Here is a 25031-nt window from a genome sequence, read left to right as displayed (position 1 = left end):
TCATCCCGATGGCTATGCATCTATTGTAGTATTCCCGTGAGTAAATTTGTATCTCTCTCAAATGAAGGAACTTATTTTTGCCTCGGTTATCGACACGTTGTTTGCGGCCAGAGAATGGGGTAGTGCCTCGCACGGTTTCTACTTTTCAGGGAACCCAGAACCTTTTTAGAATACATATTATTTCTATGCTTTAATCAAATTTATGAAGTTTACTATGAAATGTCTTTCACAAAAACTACTCTTTTTATTTCATAGGTTTACATTTTCTTTTAACATTATTTACAGACATTAAAAACCTGCAATACTTAGATTTTTAAGGAGTCTTTTAAAACTTTTTCTTACACAAATCGTGCTTCACTTCATGTAAGTAAAGTTAGTTTAGGAACTACTTACTTCTCAAGAAACTTACATTTTTACAGTTGTTAATAGTTTTTATGTACTTATATTTATTTATTTTTTTGTCCTCCAAAGAAATGAGTTTTTTAAAATTTTGTTTGAAGAAGAGCTCAACATGCAAGTTTGACAGTGCAGGATTTAATATGTATTAGGGTCAAGGCCGCGAAAATAATAGGCAACAATGGACAACCCTAGTACACACTGGTTGTGAAGCGCTAGTTCACCCGTTTACCCAATAGCGCCTCTCCATTCGAGTGACCTCCACCCCTCCACCCGTCACCTCCAATGAAGTTACGAGCAATCGATAAATCGATTACCATATTCCACGCCGGTTCCGCGTTCCGGTTATCAGTGAATGCCATTGCTTTGTTCTCGCGTGGTTCTTTGGCTCGTTGATTAATTTCAATTGTGATATTATTTAGTTCCATTAACTCTACACTTCTTTCATACAGTCTCAGTTTGAAGCGTTGAGTGTTCGTGAGATTACAGTGAGTATTTGCTCCTGCTGCCCTCGTTTTATCCTCAAGTCAGAAGCGTAAGAACCAAGTTTAGGTTAGATCCTTATCAGACAGCATGAGGCCAGCTTATTTTTATCCGCCTTTAGCTATATTACAACATCCAAATTTAGTTTTATTTTGAATTGCTACATTTTAGGAATCATGATAACACACGCAGTTCTGTCCCCCTGTCCTTGTACTACTGCAGAAAATCTGCTTCGAAAAGTGTCCTTACACTGTCTTACACTTGTTTCATGCGGACTTTCGAAGTATCGTTTACCCCAGCGCGTCGCATGTATCAACTTTCTTCGAATTGACGGCGTCAGAGAAACCATAATAATTTCTGTCCTGCAACTAATGTGTAATGACGCATTGAAGTTGTAGCGGCAGATGTAAATTGTCACTCAATCCACTGGTCTAGTTGCGTATGGCAACCTTGGTCCATGATAACAGACAATAACCCTACTGTTTATGCTTAGTAGAGCTAGGTTTTGCCACTTCCAACAAAGACCATCCTCTGTTTTGGTCATGATTTACATTGCGTTATATGCAGTCATTGTACAGGCCTCTTTTAGAGGGTTCTTGCCATATTTTGTGCCAGGTGCCACTTACTTTCTTTTCCTTCTTTTTTGCATTAAGTATGTATAATTTGGCAATATCTGAAACCTCTGCCCTACCAATCGTAGCCCTCCTGTAGCTGCTTCTACAAATTTTAAGGTTATATCTACGCGACAAACGGGTGGCAGAAACAACAAGATTTACATAGGCAGCAGCACACCCTGGGGGGTCATTTTTCATTGATGAATCTGTCACATATTCATTAGCAAAAGGCACAAAATTCCATTCTGAGTTTGATTTTGAGCGATCATTTTTCAACTTATGAAGTGTGAATGACCTAGTGTGCTAATTTGATTTAGGAGTTAGTCAGAACACCATATCGAAGGCTGAAGTGCGACACCACTTATCTCCATTGCGGTGTTCTAAAATCTCTGCTCCTATTTAATTTTGATGAAAAGCAAGACAACTATTTAGCTGGAAATTTATAGGAAATATTCTGCTAATATAGATGAAAATCTAGTAAGTTTTCAAGAAATTAAGTTCTCTGGTTTTCTACTAAGAGAATGAAGTATGACAGGAAGTCTGCTCTGTTACAAACGGAGACATGCGGGTTCACACTTTGGCTGTCAATATGTATGACACATTCAGTGTTCTTAAGTATAAGGGACAGATCAATCAAACAGAATGCAGTCAGTCTCCGAAATCTTTTCTTATGACTGTATTGCTTCATGCTATAAAGTATGAGAGCTTATCGATACTTACTGGGACTTTCAGACCACAGTGCGTCATGTTGTATATATGTACGTAACAAGATGAAAATCTCCCGTCAGCAAAGCGACCAGCATGACATTTTGCGGTTTGAAGGTTTCAGTATGATAAATCCCCATTTGGTTCTCACATACTTCTGTAAGAGTCACAAATGTCAACGATTTTTAAAGACAAGTAATTGCATTTTTTACGTAACTTCCTTTGAATCTTTAAATACGCTTTAAATTAAACTGGCAACTCTACTATTCCCATCATTGCAGTATCACCTGAACACCTTGCTATTTCTGGTGTATGTTGTAATTTCAAGCACATATTGATGCACTTATTTGTATTTCAGGTTTCAATTTAGGAAACCATGGCTGTTCACACAATTTTGATAGACTTCACAGTCACCCCTTTGAAGGTGAAAAGCGAATGGCAAAAAATTTCGAGTTCAGTTGAGAAAGTGCTCAGTGGCTATTTACCGGATTTGACGCCCCTGAGGAAAGAATCCATCGAAGACGGGCAAGAGCTGAAACCACTATCGACGTTCACTGCCAAGAGAGACACGTATGTCATAGTCAGAGGATTTCCTAATGGTCTGGTCACTGTCAATGTTGAATACTTCAAGCGAGAGGATGAAGAGCCCCTACTCACATTTGATGTAAGTTCAATTTGTAGCATATTTCTAATGTTTCTCCTCAAGAAAGTTGCTGATGAAATTTCTTGAGGTACAAAAAGATGATCTATGTACAGCTAAAAAGTAAAAGCTGTAAAGTGCCTCAAATTCATAAATAGTAGCTCAGGAAAAATACAGGTGTATTATTCACAAACTTAGTGATTGCATGCAATAAACAGCAAAATTGTGTGTTACATCAATGGCCAAAATGCTGATCGACGTATCTTTGTTGCGATATTTCAGAATCTCCGCTCCTACTTTATTTTTTCAAAGGGATTTTAAGTCAACTTTGGAACTTGAAGTGTATGCAAAATATGCTGCTAAGAGAGGAAACAAAATCCAGGAAGTTTTCAAGAAATTATGTCGAGTAGTTTTCCAATTTAAAAATGAAGTATGACAGGAAGTCTGCCATGTTGTAAACAGAGATACGTGATTTTGCACTTTGGCTGTAGATATATTGAAAAGGAAATAGAAATAAATCCTTTTTCAAAAGCAAATTTGACAATCAGAAAGTTGGATTTTGATTTGGAGCATTTTAAAAATTAAATATTTTGAGTAGTACCCAATTTTGTTGTACTTGTTTGAAAAGTTCTTTACTTTGTGGGGGTTTCGACTTGGCTATGTATCATACGTACGAATATATGTACAATAAGAATGCCAAACATCAAATCCCAAGGGGCCAATCGCTTTACCACCAGTGTGACACCAGTCAGCAGGAAATGACTGGAATGAAGGCCTCATCAAAGAAATCTGCTAATTCTCAGAGTAAAATAGGAAATCCGTCATTTTAACTGCTCTATTTGGTTTCCATACCAAGATGAACAACTTTTCTGTTGTATGCTGAGATTCAGCTTTTTATTTTGACGAGAACTCCTGGTACCTACTTATGAAATTATGAATTGGATGTGGGTACAAACATATTTTATCAGCACTACAGGTTCCAACTATTCGTGAATGTAAGTTCAGCATAATATTCCGCTTGAAATAAAGAAAAGTCACTTGAAAATTTAAATTATTTGTTTCCAACATTTTGAATACTATTTTCTGATCTTTGATTTTTGTTTGTTGATAGTGTCGGAACTTAAGAAATTTTGAACTCTTTAATTTGTCCGCACAAGAATTCTCTCTATTTTTTGTTGTTTTTATAGTCCTCAAACACTTAAGTAGTTTCCTTTTAAAAATAACCATGATCAAAGTATTCCATTAAATGCTGATTCAAATAAAGAATATAATTATAAGGTATCCAATTTTACCCAAGGCAGTTTTAAGATGCAGCACTCTTTAAATTTTTTCAAGTTTTTGTCTACTTGCTTACTTACCTGTTGTTTAATGTGGATCATTGACAAGCAGGATTATCGGTGTTTGGAATCACAGCTAAAATTAGCGCTGTCTTTCTCAAGGTGTAAATTATTCCCACCGGTTCGCAGAGGAGAACCTTTCGATGTGTACCTTAACTCATCAGGTATTAGGACTCAGTACATTTGTTATAATTTGCATTGAAAATTCCTGCACGCTCTGCACTCTCTCTCTCTCAGGGTGTTTAGCTCCATAAAAACTAGGAATCTTGACGTTGAAATGCCAATTTTGGCATTTATATTCCCTGGAAGGGATCTCAATGATTAATCTATGATAAGGCTTACTCAGTATTGCAGCTTGATACTTAACCATAGCCACTGATGTCTTTATGAATGGCAGATGACCAAGATCGATGTTAGAGTGACCGTGATTTATTTAATTTTGTTTACTCTCACAGTTTTCTTTTTTTTAATATTAAATCTTTGACATCAAAATGTGTTTCCTTGAGCACATTTGTTAATTATTGTAGGAAACTGATTTAAAAGTTCGTATCTGTAGTAGAATTCCATACAAAATTCTTTTTAAGTATTCGACTTTGTAGTCGACTTTCAGAATTCGAATGAAATGGCAACACACAGAAATCTATAGGAAGCGGGAGAGATATATCTTTTGAAACTGAAGCCTCTTAGTCGCAGGAAACAGAAGTAGCATGTGATAAGCACTAAAAGAGTCCACTTTTTATTGGTGATTAAGATAAAACAAGACGTTCCAACGCAACTGTGTTGAACGGTACTTTTCTCGATGGCAGAAGGAAGTAATCCTCCTCCATGCTCCAGTGATTGGAAATCCCATTTATCAACTAAATCATGATAAAAATGGTGCTGATCATGTGATTTGTTTCATTGTTTTTTAATATGTATTGACAGAGATAATCCTCAGGAGTGAAAGAGATGCCATAAAACTTACAATTGAAGATTAAACAAATTGATAAATACTTAAAACAAAAATTGATTGTATAATACAAAATAAAAATTATCAGAGGCTTTAAGTAAACCTAGAAATCCTAATGGAAAACAGAAGCGGAAAGATTGATTTTCGTCCCATCATTTTTAGTTGTGTCTAAGAGTCATAATTCTAACAGTTTTAATAAAAAAAATATAATACTTAGCTTTTTTTTACTTTTTTTCTTTTTTATGGAACAAAGTTCTACTACCTACCAGTGCGTCTTTGGCAATATCTACTTGGAAATTTAAAAATGGAAAGTTGCAGTAGTTTATGCAGGGAAGTTTTGCGATCTAGGTTAAACGGCAATTAAGTGAAAATGAAATCCAGCTAAACACTCTGCATTTACCTCCGCCATTCATTATTTGGCGTAGATTTCATTCATTCATTTATTCGTCATTCATGAGCTAAAGCCTTAGGTCAATATTAGAACATACAGAACAATCATTATTTCATAGCCCTGCCTGACCTAGTTCCTGAATGGTGTGTCAGAGAAATTGTATGCATTTTTTATGAGGCCCATTCCCCACCATGCATTTTGAAGATAATTTTCTTGTTAACTTCACTCATACCATTTTTGCAGGTTTCCTTCCCTCATTGATTTATGTCAATCACTTGAGTTGCCCGGTCTTTTGATTATTTTGTTCTTTTATTTTGCTGCAAGAAAGTTTTTTAATACCCTGCATTTAGAGACTTATTTACTGTTACAGAACTTAATATCTTTTCTGAATTTCTTCTTTTCATAATCCAATTTTTATTCTTTGCCCCCCCCCCCCCTTTCCTCTCCTCCACCCCTTACTTATGTACCAAAAGGAGCTTACAAGGAAAGTTAAAAGAAGATTGTTTCTCTTTGGCCTGAAGCTTATGACGTCATTTAAGGCAACGACTCATGGTTGAAACCATGTTGAATCCAATGTGACATGTTCGACGCACGGTTCTGATCATGAACAAATTCTTTTATTTTTTTAAAAAAAATAAATAAGAAAAAAGTATTCACCTCAAACAACGATAATATTACGAACACAGTCGAAATACATAACTTCGACCTGAATTGTGACCTGGAAGGCAATGAACAATTGTAGATGAAAGGATGCCCACAAGGTCAATTTTTCTTGTGATGTCACAAAATCTGTTAGGCATGATGTTTTTCTATTGGAGGCGGAGTTGGATTTTTGGCAAATTTGAAAGTCTTTGCCTCCGCTACATTATAAGTGAAAAAAGGAAAAATGCAGGCATTCTCATTTTTTACGTACTTATCAAGAATGAATTTTTTTAAAAAAAAACTGTGCACTGAAATGAAGATAATATCTTACGACCCTTAGTCATTGCTCTACTTTCATGCCTTTTTTATTAAACATTTCTCATGAAAGCAAATCATCAAGTTGAATTTATTTCTGTATTCTTTGGTTGTTTATTTTCCTTTCAGTCAAAGGCTGATTTTTATTTTGTCATTTTGCGCATTTTTTGTTTACTTCTCATTTATTATTTTGCTTCATTCATCTACTGTGTGTAGGACGTAAAGAAAATCGAATCAAGCGTATCAGAACTAATCGAAAGTAGCAAGAGTCATAAATACCCACCCATTAAAAGAGGGCGGAACATTGATAGATACTTTTTAACCTCAGGTAAATTAGTTTTCACTCATATTTTCATTGTTGTTTGTTCATTTCTTATCAATTCTTTTTTGTGTTTCGTTTTTTTTTTCAACTGCCTTCATTATTTTGTATGTCTTTGTCCATGTTTCGCAATTTATCAAGAGACTATTTTCAAATTAATTGAGATTACTTGAAAATTTGTGTGTGCGTTTGTGTGTGCGTTTGTGTGTAACATTTATGAAGATTAGACATTTGAGCAGCTAGTATCTGAAAAAATGCTTTTTATTTGTGACTAGGGATAGTATTTATGCTGGTAAATCAGGAAATTATTTTACGAAAATTAATTATATTAGTTAAAATTTAGGGGGAAGAAGTGATTCGTAAGTCTTTTAATAGAGATTTCAAGTGACCACCGATAGAATTTCCTTTGCTTGTCACTCTCATCACAGCTTACGCAATAAATTTAGAAATCTTCAGTCCAATCCTGTAGCCCATGCTTTCATTGTTAATCTATTTTCAACATCCCTGCATGCAACCAAGATGTAATTTTGTTTTCCTCTTTCAGTTCCAAAGGTGTGGACGTATATTTACAAATTTTCCGACCATCTTTGGTCAAAATCTTTCTTTGTAGTACCAAAATCACAAAAAATAACTAGGTAGGCAAAATAGAAACAAAAATTGCATTGATTTTGTGACCACTTGATTCAATGTTGCTTAACTCTAAATATGCTAAACATTCTATTCTTGTCTATGTTTACATCAGATATGGCATTGATAAAATAATTTATTATAATGTTTCATACGCATGCAAAAGTTGAATGATCCCTTTCAGCGATCAGTAAAAGAGTGACCACTCAAAAAGCCTCCGGTTGGTTGTTAGAGTCCACACCTAATAAGTTTATGCGCCTTTAGCTGCAACAAAAGATCATTGGACGTCAGTCAAGGATTGAAAGTCAATGCAAGAATTTAGATTGCAAATCTTCTGTGGCAGTGTCGCAGTCTAAAAATGCAAAAACTTATTTGGCCTGGACGCTAGCTCACTGCATCATGAACAATCAGAGTCTCAAAAGTCACGTAACAGAAGAAGAAAAAAAGTAATGAGTAATGTCTTTTCTTGAGTTCTGAGTCTTGTATCGAGTTATGATATTTTGGTACAGGAAGTAATATTTTCCACAAAAAGATTCCCTAATAGTTTCTATTTAATTTTAATCGGCCGTTATTAAAATTGAACATGTCTACTTTCTGATGAGCTCCAGAACTAGGCATTTTTATGAATTTCAAAACTAATTAATAAAAAATGGACTTGGCAGTCCCTAGCATTGGCTGTTGAAAAACTAGTAATTCTCAAAGAGAAACCTTTTTAAATAAACTGTTAAAATAATCAAGCTAGGAAACTTTTTTTTTCTTTTTTTTGCAAAAATGCCCCCTTACACTTTTACAAATTGTTTTTCCTCATATTTTAGTGGAATTTTATAACAAATATCCATAAATTTTACTCAAAATTTTTGTTTTTCAAGTTGCTTATTTTGCAGTTTATTTTGTGTTCACTGTCAATGTGAGTAATTTTTAGAATACATAAAAATAGTGTCCCAATTTGCACATTTTAACAATTGTTTCACGTTTTTTGGTGTCTAAATTTAACAGTCAATGCCAATTGGGAGGTGTAAACATCAATCTTTTTGTATAAGTTCTTGTTATGTTGCTTTTCTCCTTTTGCCAAGAACGTCTCTCAAATTCTTGCTTCCAATATAGGTTGTGCATGACATGTAATTACTAATTAAGATTCTTCAAACTGTACTGCAATCTTTATGGAGTATCAATGTATTTTCGAGTGGATAGTTGAAATTTTTATCGCAAGGAGACATTTAGAACACAATCAAACCCTACCAAAAGTAATTGAAGTCAGCTGCTAATGCTTGCATCAATTAGGGAAATCTTGTGGCGCTACTGGCCAACTTTTTTATTTAATTAACATCTATTTTTTATTAATGACAAAACTTCATCTGTGTATCAGCAAAAAACATGAATCTAAAAGGGCGCTACTTTAACTATAGTGCCTACTTGCAATAAAACTGAGGGAAGCATTATCTAGTAGAGTGACCTCTGCTATTGCATCTGAATTTCCTACTGGTAATCTGTCATTCTCCTTCGGAACGTGAGGCAAGGTCAGAGTAGGAGAAAGATGCTGTGTAACAATACAATATATGCAATACAATACATCATCATATTGTTTGTGTGAAATATATTGGCCCTCTGGCTGTAAAAATTTCAATTATTAGCTCGCTGATTACATTGTTATTGTGTGTCATCGTCAACTGTGCTACAAAGCTGCATTTCATGGTGATAAACTTTCTAAATTGAAACATGAATTTTAAGTAATTTTTGACCCCAGTCACTACCATTAAGAAATATTGTCCCAACTGTTAACTCGAATTACCTATTCAAGCATCGGTAATTTGAGAATTTCTTGAATAGTTTTCCTAAAATTCATATCTTACAACCGTCTCTAAACATATGAATATTTGATCAGTCAAACACTCACTCAGTTTCTCACTCATTAATTTTGTAAAACAAAAATTAGCAGCCGTCAACATTTATTGTCTCTCTTGAAGCAGAGGAAATGAACTGACAGTTGTCACTAAAATTTTGAATAATATGCAAAGAAGATAACTTTTTCTACTTGTATAATATTCCTTATCCTCCTCAACATCAAACTTTTTTTTTCTTTTCAGATGAACGAATTTTGGAGTACGATATCGACAAAGTTATCTTCGAAGAAAAGTCTCCCTACCAGAAGGTGCAAATTGTCCACTCCAAATCACTGGGAAATTTACTCCTGCTAGATGAACTACAAAGTGAGTAATTTTTACTGGCAGTAAAATCCACTCACTTTGACTCATCAAGGTGTCCACAGGTCCAGGAAGACAAAAAATGTCTTGTATTTTTATGATAGGTGCAGATGCCAGAAAACAGTCCAGAAATTTGCAAGGCAGTATAATAATGCCTAAGGTCAAAAAGGCGTAACTCAGATTGTGATGTTGCAAGTCTTCAAGCATGTTTTATTTTTAGGGAGGAAAATTAATCAAAAATTTCTGTTGAAATTCTCCGTGAATTTTCTCTCTCTATTTTGGAAAAATTATCCAAAATTGCAAGAAAACATTTTGCCCAGTTTTTCCTGGAGAAAATAAAACATGATTTAAGATTTTTAAACGTTTCAATTGATGTATGCATTTTTTGCATTCAGCCATTGACAATCCACTTGTTTTGACGCAGCAGGGTGTTGTTGTTCTAAATATAGGCCCAGAAATTTGGAGGTAGTCAAGAAATTTGCCTGTAAGATCTGAGACAAATGTTCAAGTAGCCCTCGATGGCATAGCGTCACTGATGGATTAAGAAGGAAGGGAATTTTTGAACAAAATTGGACAGAGGTAATTTGCTAGAAGTACAGATTAACTATTAAAGACCAATTTTACTTGTCTCGTCTCTCATTTGCGCAATCAGAAGACAATTCAAAGTTATCGACTTATTTTGAAACAAATAAGTCATTTGTCTGACTTATGAGTTAACATTTAAAATCATTGTATTTTTAATGAAGTTCAGCATATGCTGTCTGTATCAGTCCAATTTTGCCATGGGCAAACAAAATCTATAAAGTAGTTTAGCCAGCCTCTGATCTACTTTTCTCTGCATTATTACCATTCCTATTGTTACTTTTTACAGATCTTGCCGAAAGTGATCTTATTTACACTGAAACCCTCATGCAGCGAGGGAAGATAAACTACGAAAACAAAGAAATCGTAATTCTAGGAGGTGGAGACGGTGCTTTACTTTATGAACTTCTGAAAGAGAAACCTAAATTTGTTACCATGTTGGAAGTAAGTTTTTGTGCTTTGTATGTTCTCGTATTTATAAACACTCCCCTCAGGATTCCTGCGGGCTGATTACTGAATTTGATAGACAAAGTGAAAATGGAGCGATCCCATTGGTTGAGACGGGTGGTCTCATGTGGGTTTCCATTAGTAACTCTATTATTCACCTGCTTTATACATTTTTTGAGTCAGCCTTCACAATGCTGTCTGCATAAAATTATGCGTTTCACTATTTTCTTCGCTTAAAAATAACGTTTCACAGTTTCCCTCTCTAAAAGTTGTGCGCTTAGCAGCCTCCCTCTAAGAGAATAATTGCATTTAATAGTCATATTCACAAAAAGTAGAGCTGCCTTCAAATTTTTACCCCCTTTCCGAGGTGTCTTCATATCTTAAAAACCCTTCCTCGGCAGCCTTCATATTTTCATCATGACCGACCTAGACCCGATCAGTGATTTCATTGCAGAAGTTTTGCCGGACCCAAAGACCTATTGCAATGTCCCAGGAATACAATGTGTCGGGTTTGTAGATCAAGGGTGTCATGCAATATGTTAACCGTTTATTCATGATCTCTAAATGTATCATTTTTACTTGATTTATCAAATTATTTGTTCTGATTTTTAGTTGGATCCAGTAGTGCTACGAGCTTGCAAGGAGCATTTAAGAGGCTGTTGTGGGGATTGTCTTGACACAATGAAAGGCGAAAACTATGAAGTAAGTAAAGTGATTGACTGCACAAGCAGCGATACTATTTTCTAGTTCAATAATGAATTTGCAGGGATTATTTCAGTGAATGCCATCATCAATTCAGTTCATGATAACTTCAAAGTTCTGCCTGCATATATCTGAAAAATCAGATCCAGAAGAAATCAATGTTTATCTGATAACAATATTTTCGAATTTTGAGGTCAAGGTATCTGAAAATGAAGACATAGTTCTGTGCAGTCTCCCTCCTAAAGTCCATATCAGCTGGCGTAAGTGAGGCATGAAGAATGGAGGTAACTAAGCTCCTGGTGAATTGATCTCTACTCGTCACCGGAGTCGACGGAAGTCAGTTTCCTCCATCCTCGTTTAATCCTTGCCTTAGTAGAGAATTTGCAGGTGTCTGAAATTTGATGAATATTGTATTCAAGTGGAAACTACAGCATGAACTGAACACGAAGATACCCTTGGTTCATGAATTGAATAATTATTGGAGAAAATATGACAAAATGATCTAATCTGCTAAAATACATGTGTTTAAATGGGAAATGCTGCCATATGACATCACTAGGCGGTGCATTTTCTCACTTTTAAATCTATTTTTTTACTATTTTCCATATCAGAAAAAAATTATAAAAAATACTGTGAAATCAGCTCTTTAAGCACTTTCAGATGAAGCAATAAAAAATTTGCGTGCGAATTCTCCATCGGTTTGCATTTTGCAAAAGGAAACCAAGAGCATTCCAATGTCGCTAAGAATGTGCAACTTTTTTACTTTGCATATATAAACTGATCATCTAAACAAATTTTATCCATACTCACAATTAACCACAAATTCAGGCGAACAATATCTTTGTAAATTTAATTTTTTGTATGATTTCAGCATGTTATTGCAAAGAATGTAAGTTGCACAATCCTAGCAACATTGTAATGTTTTTGTTTATTTGTTGCAAAATGCAATCCAAATCTCAAACAAAAGTGATCGTTTTTTACATTCTTAGTAATATTCAAGATTTGCATTTGGTAACCATCGTCATAATCATTGCCTGCCTAGGAAAGGGATGTACCTGAATAACGGTGCTGCATAGTGTCTGTTCCCTAATGAATGAAATATTCCTCGGATATTCCTCGGATTTTTAAAATTTCTAAAATTTTTGTTTATTTTGATAGAACCTCTCCCTTTCTCCCTCGAAGTTTCTAAATCTGAAGGTGCGATGATAATTTGTTTTAAAAATAATGTGTTCACAGATAACATCACATTGTAGCTATGCCTCTGTACATGACGGTTGACAGTTAACATATTTTAAACCATTTATGGTTATCATAGTTTACTGAATACCGCCTTTAAATTTTGGTAGTCAAGAAATAGATAATTTTTCACAAACTGATTGCGGTGGACGCACAAGACGTAAGACAGTATGTTGGAGTTTTTTTGCCAACGTGCGTTAAAAATTCAGTATAAAGCTGAAAATCTTAATACAGAAGGAAAAAGCTCGTATGAGCACAGTTTTCCCTCAAAGAGATATACTGTTTGGTGCAACACTAGTTATGTCCATTCAGGAAGGCAACTGCAGGTGAAGTGTTGTACCAAACAGCATATTTCTTTAAGGGAAAACTGTGCTCATGCGAGCTTTTTCCCTCTGTATTGAGATTTTCAGCTTTATGCTGAATTTTTAACGCATGTTGGCAAAGAACTCCTACATACTAGATTATTTTTATTAAAATTTGTTCAGTGTATCTAGTTTTCTGAGTTTGCGGCAAAGGTAAGGTGTAAGTATTTCTTGAACCATGAAGCTCTTCACAAAACTGCTGACTTTTTTCCCCCTCATAACTAAGTGGGGCAAATAGCACATTTCATCTGTAAATTAAGCATTTTTCCTTACAATCAAACTTTCTGCAAACACTTTTAATGTATCACTTATGAAACTCATTATTTTTTTTCTCTCAAAATTCAGATTATTGTAGATGATTGTATCTATTCATTGGACAAGATGATTGCAGAAGGGAAAAAAGTTGACTTCGTTTTCGGAGATCTCACAGACATTCCTGTAGCCACATCGCCACAAGGGGAAGCGTGGGATTTCATCAAACTTATTTTAAATATGTCTTTCAAAGTCTTGGCTCCCAATGGAAAGTATCTGACACATGTGAGTACCTATCTTCCTTTTCTCTTCTCACAACTGAAACAATTTCAATACACAGTCTTAATAGTTTATTCATTCAAGGTTATTCATTCTCCAATCAAGTTTTGTCAAATTCGAATGACCCGATAATGGAACTATATTAGATCCTCAATTACCCTAGCAAAACCTGTGGTGTGCAGGTATGGAAAACTTACAGGAAACTTATCATCTAACCTAACTTCGAAAATTTCCCCAACGTTCTCTAAACTTTCCAAGATAAGCCCATATTTTTAGACCTTTCTTCTCTTTCTCGTGTCTCTGTTTTCCAAAAATGTTGTGTCAGGAAGGGCAAATAAGCTGGAGTAAGAAGGCTCAAATAATTCATCTTATCGGGATAATTCAAGAGCTGTAAATCGAGCGAGTGACTGCATGAAGACTCTTACTTTCAATGAAGCCTTCGGTTGATAGCTTTAACCACTTTGCTCCTGTACAAGCCAAACATTCTCAGCTATTTCAGGAAGTAACATGGGTTTTTATCATCATGAAGTACATAGCTTGAAAACAAAGCACAAGTTAGAAAAAGTATTAGCAGGAAACCTCAAAAATCAGCTCTCCAGAATTTTTTGAGGAAATTGATCGGTATTAAGTTTTTCTTTTTTCGTCTTTAAAATGAAAAATTATTCTATTGGAAGTTGGGGCTAATCGCAATCCCTGAGGCATACAAAAACTCAATTTTTGAAACAAATTTGGTCATGAGGCGAACTGCGGAAATGATAAAAATCTACTGCTCGACCAAAAATTAATAATTCACTCTTCAATAGAAGCATGTTTCTTGCCGTTATAGACAATGCACACACTGGCAGCCCGAGAACATGGAATAGATAGAAAAAGGTGGGGAAAAGACTGATAAAATACACAATAATTATTAGAAATTACGGGACGTTTCGACAGGTCTCCCGGTCATTAGCAACCGTCAAATAAGAATTAAAAAATCATAAAAAAACAAAAGCTAAAAACAATGTTACCGGTCCCTGGTTATGGCAACTAAAAGACAAGGTTATTCCATTCAAGGCTCCCAGAAAAACAAGTGAACATTAATTGATGTTCAATTAATCAATGAATGTTCACTTGTTTTTCTGGGAGGCTTGAATGCAATAACCTTTTCTCGTAGTCTCCATGACCAGGGACCGGTAACATTGTAGCTTTTGTTTTTTTTTTTAGATTTTTTAATTCTTTTTTGACGGTTGATAATGGCCAGGAGACCGGTCAAAACGTCCCGTAATTTCTAATAATTATTGTGTATTTCTTTTTTCAGCCTTGTCCTTGCCTTTTCATGTCTATCTTTGTAAATTTTCTTTTCTTTCCGTCTAAATATTACTAAACTATAACTTGCACCATTGGATTTTTCAGGGTAATGGCGCATCAAGCCCAGAATCTTTGAAAATGTTCGAGACTGTTTTGAGTTCGCTAGAAGTTCCAGTAGAGTTCTCAACTGACCATGCCTTTGTCCCATCTTTCCTTGAAGATTGGATATTCTACCAAATATGGGCCAAACCGCAGAGCAAATAGTCCCTTGTTCAAAAGTATTGTTTGGCTGAGAATTTTTGCTCATCGCATTTTGGTTTGTGTTTGCTCCCTTTATTGATTGTTTAAAAGGAGTGTTATTGTTTGAACGTTAAGCGTTATCTACCCCGATAGTATTTTCCTACTATTTTTTCTCAGGTCCTAAATATCTATACTCTCTCTTAGGTTAGTATCTCTTGCTTGTAAGTATTTGAAGCACAATCGTCCTCTCTTAGCCTACTAAATTTGTCGAAAAACTTGCCTTCTTTCCAAATCTTACTTCCTTTAAAACTAAAATTAATCCGAGAAAAGATACTGTCTGTCCAAAAAAATAGTAATAATTTTAGGACAGTCTGAATTTGGAAGAAAATTTAAAATTTTTGACCAATAGTTAGACTTTTCTCTTTCAGAAGTCTCTCTCCTCTAGTGTATACTTGCTCCTGCGTACAAAGCCAAAATTACCACCGGTAATTGCAAGACCTCTGATTTCCACACTGCGGTAACTTTGAATCAGTTAATGATATTGGCATTGTGTTGATTTGGTTTTTGTGTTTTCCATGTGTCACCCGTACTCTGTTTTACACGATGGTGTTTAAGCAAACAGTCACTTCAGATTTTAAAGTTACCAATTTTTCCTGTCAATGATATTGTATGTGAAAATTCACAAGATTACTTTTTAAGTTTTTCTCTCATTGTATTGTTAGTTTTTTTCTTTGTTTGAATTTTTGTCACTGTTCTTAGAGCAGTGTTATGATTAAGTCATACCGTTGAAAAATTTCTAGTCGATTTTTTTTCCTGGAGTCTTTTTCTGTCATGCTGATTCACAGCTGTTCTTGAGGCCATGGCAAAAAGTGTTTTTTTTTTTTTTTTTTTTTTTATTAGAATCTTTCAATCACATTAGATAGTGTAAACTGGAACAGTGTTTTTTAAGAAACAAGAAATTTTAATTTAATACTTTTACAAGAACTGGAACAAAGTAAAAAATTAGTATGTAGTAACAGAAGCCAATTCTGCGGAATATCGATTTCCTCAATTGGTAAAGTTCTTTGTTGGAAAAAACTCCAATTGATGTCATTGCTATCATTGTATAGGCAATTTGAACCAAAACTTGACCAAAATTGTTCCATTCTATTAGATTTAAAACTTTTGACTGAAGATCAAATCCCAATTCTTGAAAAAAAAAAAAAAAAAAAACCCAATCGCCAAAAATCAAAATCTTGAACTAATCGATTCAAAATTGCCATTCTTAGTGTTAACAAGATCTGAGTATCAGTTGTCTTAGTTTCGCCCAATGGGGCCACTCAGTTCTCCTACAATCAATTTGAATCTTAAAATCCTCTATTTCCCTCTCGACAATTTTAAAATTTGTTGAGTAACCAGAATTTTTCATTTCCTGAGTGGCATCACGCCTTTCTGTTACTGTTGGAATATTTTAGTTTTGGTTTCTTGTATTATGCAGAGAGTTTGCCATCGACATAGCCCCGTCAAATTAACATAATGTCATAATTGTGTTTAATGTTTAAGGCAAACGGCTCTTTTTATTAAAAGAAGCAGTTTTCATGGAAGTAGTCATGATCAAGAAAATGAAACTGTGGGGCAACAAAAAAATTTTAACGCAAGGTTCATCATTTAAAACAATTAAAGTTGAATGAGAATTTCCATTAATGTAGTAACTGAAACCTCTATTCCTCATTATGCGATTAAAATAATGTCACAGACGTAGTTTAGTAGCCCACTGTGATGAAAATTCAAGATTAATTTTCTCGTCATGTAACTTACTCCTACATGACTAGTTTCTTATAGAACAGAACATTATTGAAAAATTTGTTGGAGATGCAGTATTTTATTTTTGGACAGTAAGAAAAGATCCCTCTTTACTATCACTTAGTAAGCATCAATATTAATATTAATATTTTCCGCAGACTTTATTCCAGATTTTACTTTTTTGTCTTTCCTTTGCAAACTTTCCAATCTTAGTGTATTAAAGTATTTAGTTTTCACCCACAACTTTGTTTATTTTATCTACCTTCCATGATCCTTGAATGAACCATCAGACAGGATTTATAAAACATCTGATAGAAGCTGAATGCAAACAACATGTTGCAAGTCTTTTGACCACTATCCACGTTTAAATCAGTGGAAAATTTCCAACTTTCGTTTGACTTATCGATGGCTTAAGTCGGAAAATGTGTATCTACTTCAGCGTCTCAAGATCTCCGGTTATGTTGAAATTTGTTTTATAGGAGAACTACTTCTCATCTTTTTGAAATTTTCTGTAGACGTTTCAAAAGGAAAGCAGAAAACTATTACAATAACTTGTAAAAGAATTAAAGGAGAAGAGGGATTTTTATTGATGCAATGTAAATTTAACCGATGATCAAATTTTTTTAGATAATATTGATTCCGGAAAAAATTCAGGGCGATCCAAAAATCCCACACTGCAAACACCAAGCATAACCCCTGTAACTTTTGAATAAACGGAGATACACACTTGAAATTTGGCGAAGGCTCCTAAGTTGAGAGAGGCCACTTTAAGGAACCCCCAAAATATCGAAGGGACCGCTCTAAAAAGAGGCAAGAGCCCTAGGGAGGGGTTATGGGGGTGGCACAGGGCTTCCGGATCACCCTGTATGGCACTACTTACAGAAAAGAAGGAATAAGAATTCAATGGAATACAAATGGAACATTTATTAAAAAATTAACAAAGAACAAAATGAACAGAAACAAATGAATATTGAGACACGTAAACAAGACATTGCTTAAAAAATAATTGTGTCTATCAGAAAGAGATTCAAAGAAGCAAAGGAAAAAAAATTAGTCAAAAATCATAACAGAAAACCACGTAATGAACTTAGGGACTAAAGGATCACTTGAAAATATTCAGATTTTCTCGTGCATATCACAATTATGAAGATATAAATTTTAACAACAAAAAAATCATGTGCTGCTATTGAACAGCAGGCATGAAAACTCTTGAATCAGGAAAGAAGCTCGGAGAGTGAAACGTTAAATCCCTAATGGACTACCATGTAAGGGCTTTAGCTCCAGCGATGCCAACTATTGGGAACGTCGTGTAGCGACTAAATAAGAAACTTGAAATTGCAAGAAAATAGAGTACTAAAAGTTTACAGAACAAGTAAACTTACAATCTGAATCTTTAAAAAATTAAATTAGATTAGTCCACTTGACATACTTCTTTGAGTCAGGCAAAAGGGACCTTGAAAAATTTAAGGGAAGAGTTGACTGTTTGGGAGCATTTTAAAGTCGAAAATATGAATTTGAGGAGAACAGACAGAAGAATGCAGGCACAGTTGCCAGCTTTAAAAGTAGGTTATTTTTAAACACTTGTAACACAGCTTGTAATAAAAATTATGGCTTGAAATTTGATTTCTTTGAGCGTACAGTAATGAAATTGAATATTAATGCTTCGAACCCGATATTGGTTATTTTGCTGTGTTGAATAATTAGAATTTGCACCTTGGAGGCTCTTTTGCCTGAATCAATCACATATATTTCCTGAATCAATATTTCTATTGACAAGGAGCGTACATGGACTTCCTCAAGATACAGCACCAACAAGCTACTGATAATTGAATTTGGAAGCTTTAAAAGTCAAATACACAAATTGGGGTCTCATTCCAATCTGCTGAAATGGTAGGCCTTAGGCGGTTGGCCCTTTACTTTCCACGATGACAGCAGTTAAAATAGTAATGAAACAGAGAAAATTAACTTGACTTGAATTTTAAGGTCTTATATCGCCCTTCTCAAAATCATCGACAATTTTTCTTACTGATACACATTCAAACATCAATATTTACAAAAATACGTCTCAAAATGAAAGAAAAAAACGAAAGGAAACATGGGATTAATAATCTAGAACTTGAGCAGAGTCGAAAAAGTAACAAGATTAGAAAAATATTGATAGAAATACCCGGGCCATAATTAGAAATCAGGAGTATAAAGATCGTCGGATTGAATTCATTAAGCTTTTCCTTTCATTAAAAAAAAAAAAAAAATATTATCCAAAGGTACTGCAGCATTTAATCACTGATAAATTTTCTCCAGGGGCGATCATAATCTTACAACAACAGAGGGGATTACATTTCACAATTAGAGACATCGACCTACAATAAAATTTCATTAAGACCCTGTGAAAGAAAACAAACGTAAAACTGTGAAGAAAATTGGATGAATGCTCAATAAGCATTGATAAGACATTGATACTCTCAATTGCTAAAGAGCAAATTGCAAGGTAGAGCATACGATTACAAAGTAGGGTATGCGATTACACACCGATTCATCGAAAGCACCATTGCTTTGGATTGCATTCACATTAAAACAATTCACAATTCAAAACATTCATTAGAATTAATACCAAATAAGTTTGCTGACTTAGAGCAAGAAGAAAATCCGCGTTTGCATTTCATTTCATTGCAAAAACCGCAACTGTTCTGCTGCACTTTTAAATACGGCCAACAAGCGTGACAAGAGTAGGAACGTTAAAATTCGAGTCAATGCAATTAAAATTCAAAAAAGTTGAGAAGAGTATTTGAGAGGTTATTCTGAGAAAGAGCACATGTCATTGAGTTGTTAGGATCATGCAACTTCTCTCTCTTCCTTAACAATCCAGAATTCACTTAATACAGCACGAAGTATTCAGAAAAATTACAGCGTAAAAGAAAACAATTTTAAAGGACAAGTCTGTCAAGACAATTCCATCTGACTGCCTTTATCTCTAGCGACTTGTCACTTGGAGATGCTGGTGGAAAATTAATATAGATCTTGATGCATCCAAATGCTAATACACGTCATTTACAATTGAAAGGTAATAAATAGGTACTTAATTGAACCTACATATTTGATAAGGGCCGAAGTGCTAAAATCCAAATTTTGAGAAAAAAGAGAAAAGTTTAAAGACGGTCCACGGAGCCCAGTTTCAGTACGTATCCTTTAGACACATACATTTTTGGGCTCAAAAGATGAAGTGCAAATCAAGAAGCACAGTTTCTTCAGTTTTCCTTGAAATTTGGATTTTGGGACTTAGGCCCTTGGGAAACATAAGTTCAATTGCATGAAGTAATTACAAATTGTTTTAAAAAAATAAAAGAATCCGAACGGAAACATCCACATAAAACAAGTCAATAAAAATAGTTTCGATTTCTACTATTGAACAATATTATAGCCTGTTCAATGATTGACTTTTTACAATGAACCATTCTAAATGTTCGAATTTACCCACTAGTGCTATGTTCACCTCTAATTATCAGATATTGATTTGAAATTCTGATGGAGACATGTGGCAAACTAAAATTTTTAGTTTTGTAGGATAGTGTCATTAAAGACTGGTAAGTTCAGGCACCTCATACTCATACTAAAGGGAGAAGCTGAACACTATACCACCTTTTTAAAAGTCACTTTGCAAAATCATCTGGCTTTCTTTGAAGCCGAGCTACAGGTGCAAAGATGACACACATCTGAGATGTTTGAATTTACCGATACAAAAGTATGGGAGACTTATTAAAGGATAATCAAAAGAGAAGTGTGATAGTAAAGTTGTACAAAATTATTGCTAAAGATGGCAAAAAAACATGAGATAACTATTGCAACCATAATTGATCATTAGGTAATCTAAACCAGGAGGACAGATACACAACTGTAAAAAGAATTGGTGACAATCAGTGTTCTGCCTTCCAGCGTGCCATGCGCCAAAAAATCGGGCTTCAACGACTGAAAATTAAGGGGTTGGGCCATCGTGGTGCCTAATAAAGTTTACTCACCCTGCCGATTATTTCAAACTGGCAATCGTGAAAAGAGGGGAAGCATATATTGAATATGCAATAAGTTAATTTGGCTCCTAAAATTTTAGGGGGAAGGCAGAACACTGGTGACAATGATACTTAAAATAAAAGGGGCAGGTTCTTCACTACAGAGAAAATCGAACAGTTTCCTGACATTGGTAGGAATGGAATAAAATCGGAAGAATTGAACAATACTTGAAAGTATAGAGACGAGATAAGACAATAAAAAAATAAGAAAACTAATAGCGATAATTCATTAGTCATTTTTCAGAGGCAAAAAACATTAAGATAAAATATACGATTGGTGAATAACAAATGATCGATACCACTTAAGAAAAAAATAAAATAATATTTACAAAATAGAACTCAAATAATAGACATAAAATAAAATATATGAAAATGAAAATGAAAAACATAAACGATCGATAATAATGCAGGATGAGGTTTGCTTTGAAGGTTGCTAGAAAGAGTTAAAAATTTAATTGATTTATCATTATCCTCGAAAAAAGACAAGATAAAATTTACGAACAGTACATGACAAATAATCAATGTACTGTATTAATAAAACAAAGCGATGAAAATAAAATTTATGATCATGACTAAAAATTACAATGAGTAATGATTGATGCTGGTGCAGAGAAAGGTTTGCCAATATTTCGTTTTTCTTGCTCAACTTATGATCAAGAGTCAAGATAAACTACCAGTGGGAGAGCTTTAGAATATACCAGGAGGGAACTAATCAAATCAATATTACTACAGACATTAAAATCACTTGGTAGTGCGACAGATTTTTTGGTAGATATGCAAATCTTTGTGAGGAAATGATTAAACAGTTTCTTCAAGAAAATAAAATTAGAATACAATCAAAAAGTTTAGTAGTTTTACAATTATTCATGATTTCTGAGAAAAATTTAATTGCTCCTCATTTGGAATACATCAAATTTTGCAACCATATTGGACTGCATTTTGCGATAAGATACATCCATTGATGGCCTATTTTAGAGAGTATTAAGGTGGCACTGGTTCTATGGCTGAGCAAGAAATTAAAGTCCCTTATTGCAAAATATGGTTAGATTGATTTACGAATTTTGGTAGAAAGTAGCTAAATAATAGGTTTTATCGGTTGCTTAAGGGTTCTCGATACAATTGTCAATGTATCCTGAAACAAGACAATAGTCTGAGAAGAGGAATATTCAGTTGCAAGGAAAGGAAAAGTATTGTTGTAGTTGAAAAACAATAAGAGAAATGAACAGGTCAGTTGTGCCTGTTCCAGTGAGAATTAGTTCTTCAGGAATTGCAAAATACTGAAGAGGTTAAAAAAATAGGACCCCAGTGCCAGTTGCATCATTGATTCCTTTTCTGGCATGATCAACACCACTTAATTCATTTCAGGGTAATCTTCCAATCAAAAGATCAACTGGGCCTTGTTCTGAATGCTCAGCATTTGTGAGTTCATCATATTTTCCTAGTGAAATTACATCCAAGCCATGATTCATTCCGGTAAAAATAATGGCGTTAACTTAACCCTTTCCGGTCCGCGGCAGTTTTCCACGGCCGTCGTTAAGTGAGGTTAAGGTAGCAGCGATGTTGTCAACAAAGACAGTGGTTTCCAAAGGCTCCACCAGAGGCCGCCACTTGCTGGAGCAGTCGAATATACCCGATATCGGGCCTGCACAGAAGTTCAAACTTTTGGGCGACTATATCCGACATCGGACCTAAACGCGTTATTTTTCACGGCGAATATATCCGACATTGGACCGGAAAGGGTTAAATTTCACTCGCATAGTAAATCTCTCCTTTTGATTTCAGTTTCTTCAAGACATACTTCCAATGCCATCAAATAAGGACAGAAATCGTAAGGGATGTCTTTCAAAGTTAGAAATGATCTCCGGTTTTCTACCCTTCAACGCCTATATTTTGCCGGGAAGATTCATCAAGAAGGACAAATATCATACTCGTATCATATGATAAACCAGGAAAACTGGCCTTCAGATAGACGTTCTATCTAACTGCTTGGTGAAAGCTGCCATAATTTAAACATGATAAAAGGGCATGCACAACTGACCCATTTCTGTTGACTAAGTATACAAACATATAACACATAACGCACCATAAAACTTAGGTCTAAGCACCCCATAGATAAGGAAAATTGGATTTGTTAGCAACCTGAGTTCCGGAAAACTACTAAAAAAACATGAGATACAAACGTTAATTTGACGATTTTGCCATGCTGTAAACGGAGGAGTGAAATGAAATGATTTGCAATGGTGAGCTTAAAGAGAGTATAGAGCAAAAGCATATTTGTAGAGGAAACTTTTAACTTTCCGCTGATGTTACAAGCAAATTACGAAAATGGCAAGAAGTTCTACCAATTTTTAGCGCCTGAATCCAACTATTTAAATTCCCAAAATTTGCAATTTAAAAACATCGAAAAGGTGGAAAAATGTATAGCTTATGACAGCAACCAACAGTTAGATACTTGAATATATTTCAGAGGGGTTTCAGCAATCGTGCTGAGTGTTACGGCATAATTGTCAGCTGCAGCGGGTTAAAAGAGGAGGTTTGCACACAAAAAGTGTCTGAGGAGGAAATTTTTGGTAACTGTTGTTGAACCCAAGTCTGCAGTGTTATTTAAAAAAAGAAGTTGTTACAAGAACAACGACACTAATTTCAAAACTCGGCAAATTTGATTCAACTACCATTTCTGTCAACATGTGCTTAATTTGTCAAATAGGTCCAGTTCATTAGAATGATATCATTGTAAGATCGAATCATGAAAACTTTATCATGTGCACTTCTTACTCTGGTGACAGAGGTTTTTCTGCTACTTTGATGGCTAGGCTTTCCAGCCTGTCTAAGCTATCAATGCCGCTTTGAGCTGGAGGCGCTGATGGAGGACGCTGAAACAAGATTTGAAAGAAAATCGATTAACAGAGGAAGTAATAAAAGAAAGAGCCACATCTATTTAAAATAGTCACTTCAGCAATGAAGAAGATATGTTTTACGTTTCTTGAAACTTCAATTACCACGACATTTGGACATTTTGAAATTGGGAACTAAAATTTCTGGCTCAGTCTAGAAATAACATATGCACCTTCACTTTCCCTATGTGCATAAGCGTTTTTACAAATGAGCCAGAATTTGTGGTACCTAATTGCAGAGGGCAGTCCATTTATGCCAGTACATACATTAGCTGGTGCCCAGAAAACACCCTATGAATACAGCCTGAAAAAAAAATGCCTTCTAAAAAAAAGGTTCTCCTGAGAAAAACTTTAAAAAAAGGGGAAAATTTGGGAAAAAGAGTAAAGTTTGCACAATCTTCAAGACCCCTAAATGTTAAACAATTACAAATTGTTTTGCAACATTTGTTTTCACATGGATCAAGCAATTTAGGCCGAACGTCTCATTGATTTTAATACAATTGATCCCTTTGATTAATGGAAATGAGCTGCACACTAGTGATCAACCACATGAACAATTAAACGAAGAGGATGTCACTTTGAAGTCCTCATCTTTCCTTGACGTAAAAGCAATGGAATGAGCCTATTGAAAACCTTTACTAGAGCTTAAATGAGAGTTGTTTCTTTCAGTAATAGTCTCAAAAGTCACAATTGGCATTGACAAAGTGTGAAATGCACTCCTAACTTCACAATCTGCGTAAGAAATTTGCGTTTCTTGTAGCTTCCCGCTTCAAAAACGATGCTACAGCACACGTGATCATTTCGTTAGAGGAGTCGTTCTATCCAACCCCTGTGCACTGGGATACTACACAATTTTCAAAATGGCCGACACCAATCTGCCAAAATACATGTGCACGAGATTCTAACCATTTGTCGACAATTCAGCGTGTTTACAGGCACGATTCTTTGCGTTGATAAAGACAGAGATCCGCTTCAGTTGACTTAGTGTTCCTGATTGCGATTTACGCACAGAAAAGTCGGTTAAGTTGGGTGCTGCTATTGCGAAAGGGTTGAATGGAAAGACTCCTCTAACAAAATGTTCACCTGTGCCATAGTATCGTTTTTACAGCGGGAAGCTCAGAAAAACGCAAAATTTCTCATGCATATTGTGAAGTTAGGAGTGCATTTCAAACTTTGCTCATGTGCTCATCGTGATTTTTGAGACATTAACTAATGGAAACATTTTTGCTCTAGCTAAAGTTTGCCACAGGCCCATGGTGAACTCCAGCTTTCAACTCTTTGGATCTCT

At 34.9% G+C, this 25031-nt stretch overlaps 2 protein-coding genes across 5 annotated transcripts in view; one reads left to right on the top strand and one right to left on the bottom strand.

Moving 5' to 3' along the window:
* The first annotated feature begins 727 nt into the window (after positions 1 to 727).
* Positions 728 to 17031, top strand: Sms (spermine synthase). Of its 4 annotated transcripts, none has more exons than XM_019044968.2 (8): positions 728 to 884; positions 2557 to 2862; positions 6689 to 6800; positions 9503 to 9625; positions 10491 to 10645; positions 11261 to 11350; positions 13294 to 13485; positions 14872 to 17031. In XM_019044968.2, exons 2-8 carry the CDS (start codon positions 2575 to 2577, stop codon positions 15028 to 15030), a joined length of 1119 nt encoding a protein of 372 aa, XP_018900513.2. In that variant the 5' UTR covers positions 728 to 884; positions 2557 to 2574; the 3' UTR covers positions 15031 to 17031. The 4 variants fall into 4 exon arrangements, with proteins under 4 accessions (XP_018900513.2, XP_018900516.2, XP_018900514.2 ...); XM_019044971.2 differs by lacking the exon at positions 6689 to 6800 and adding an exon at positions 4228 to 4339; XM_019044969.2 differs by having other exon boundaries at positions 730 to 948.
* A 656-nt stretch (positions 17032 to 17687) lies between these two features.
* LOC109032709 (sterile alpha motif domain containing protein 4 smaug) overlaps positions 17688 to 25031 on the bottom strand; it is a 67794-nt gene continuing 60450 nt past the window's right edge. Inside the window, exon 12 of the mRNA XM_019044975.2 lies at positions 17688 to 23722. Coding sequence (XP_018900520.1) covers positions 23621 to 23722 — 102 coding nt within the window. The 3' untranslated portion in view covers positions 17688 to 23620. The remainder of the gene's footprint in view (positions 23723 to 25031) is intronic.

The sequence above is a fragment of the Bemisia tabaci genome, chromosome 7, assembly GCF_918797505.1.
Source record: "Bemisia tabaci chromosome 7, PGI_BMITA_v3".
Taxonomy (NCBI): Eukaryota; Metazoa; Arthropoda; class Insecta; order Hemiptera; family Aleyrodidae; genus Bemisia; species Bemisia tabaci.
Note: the sequence above shows the minus strand (reverse complement) of the source record. Positions and strands in the feature narration are given on the sequence as shown.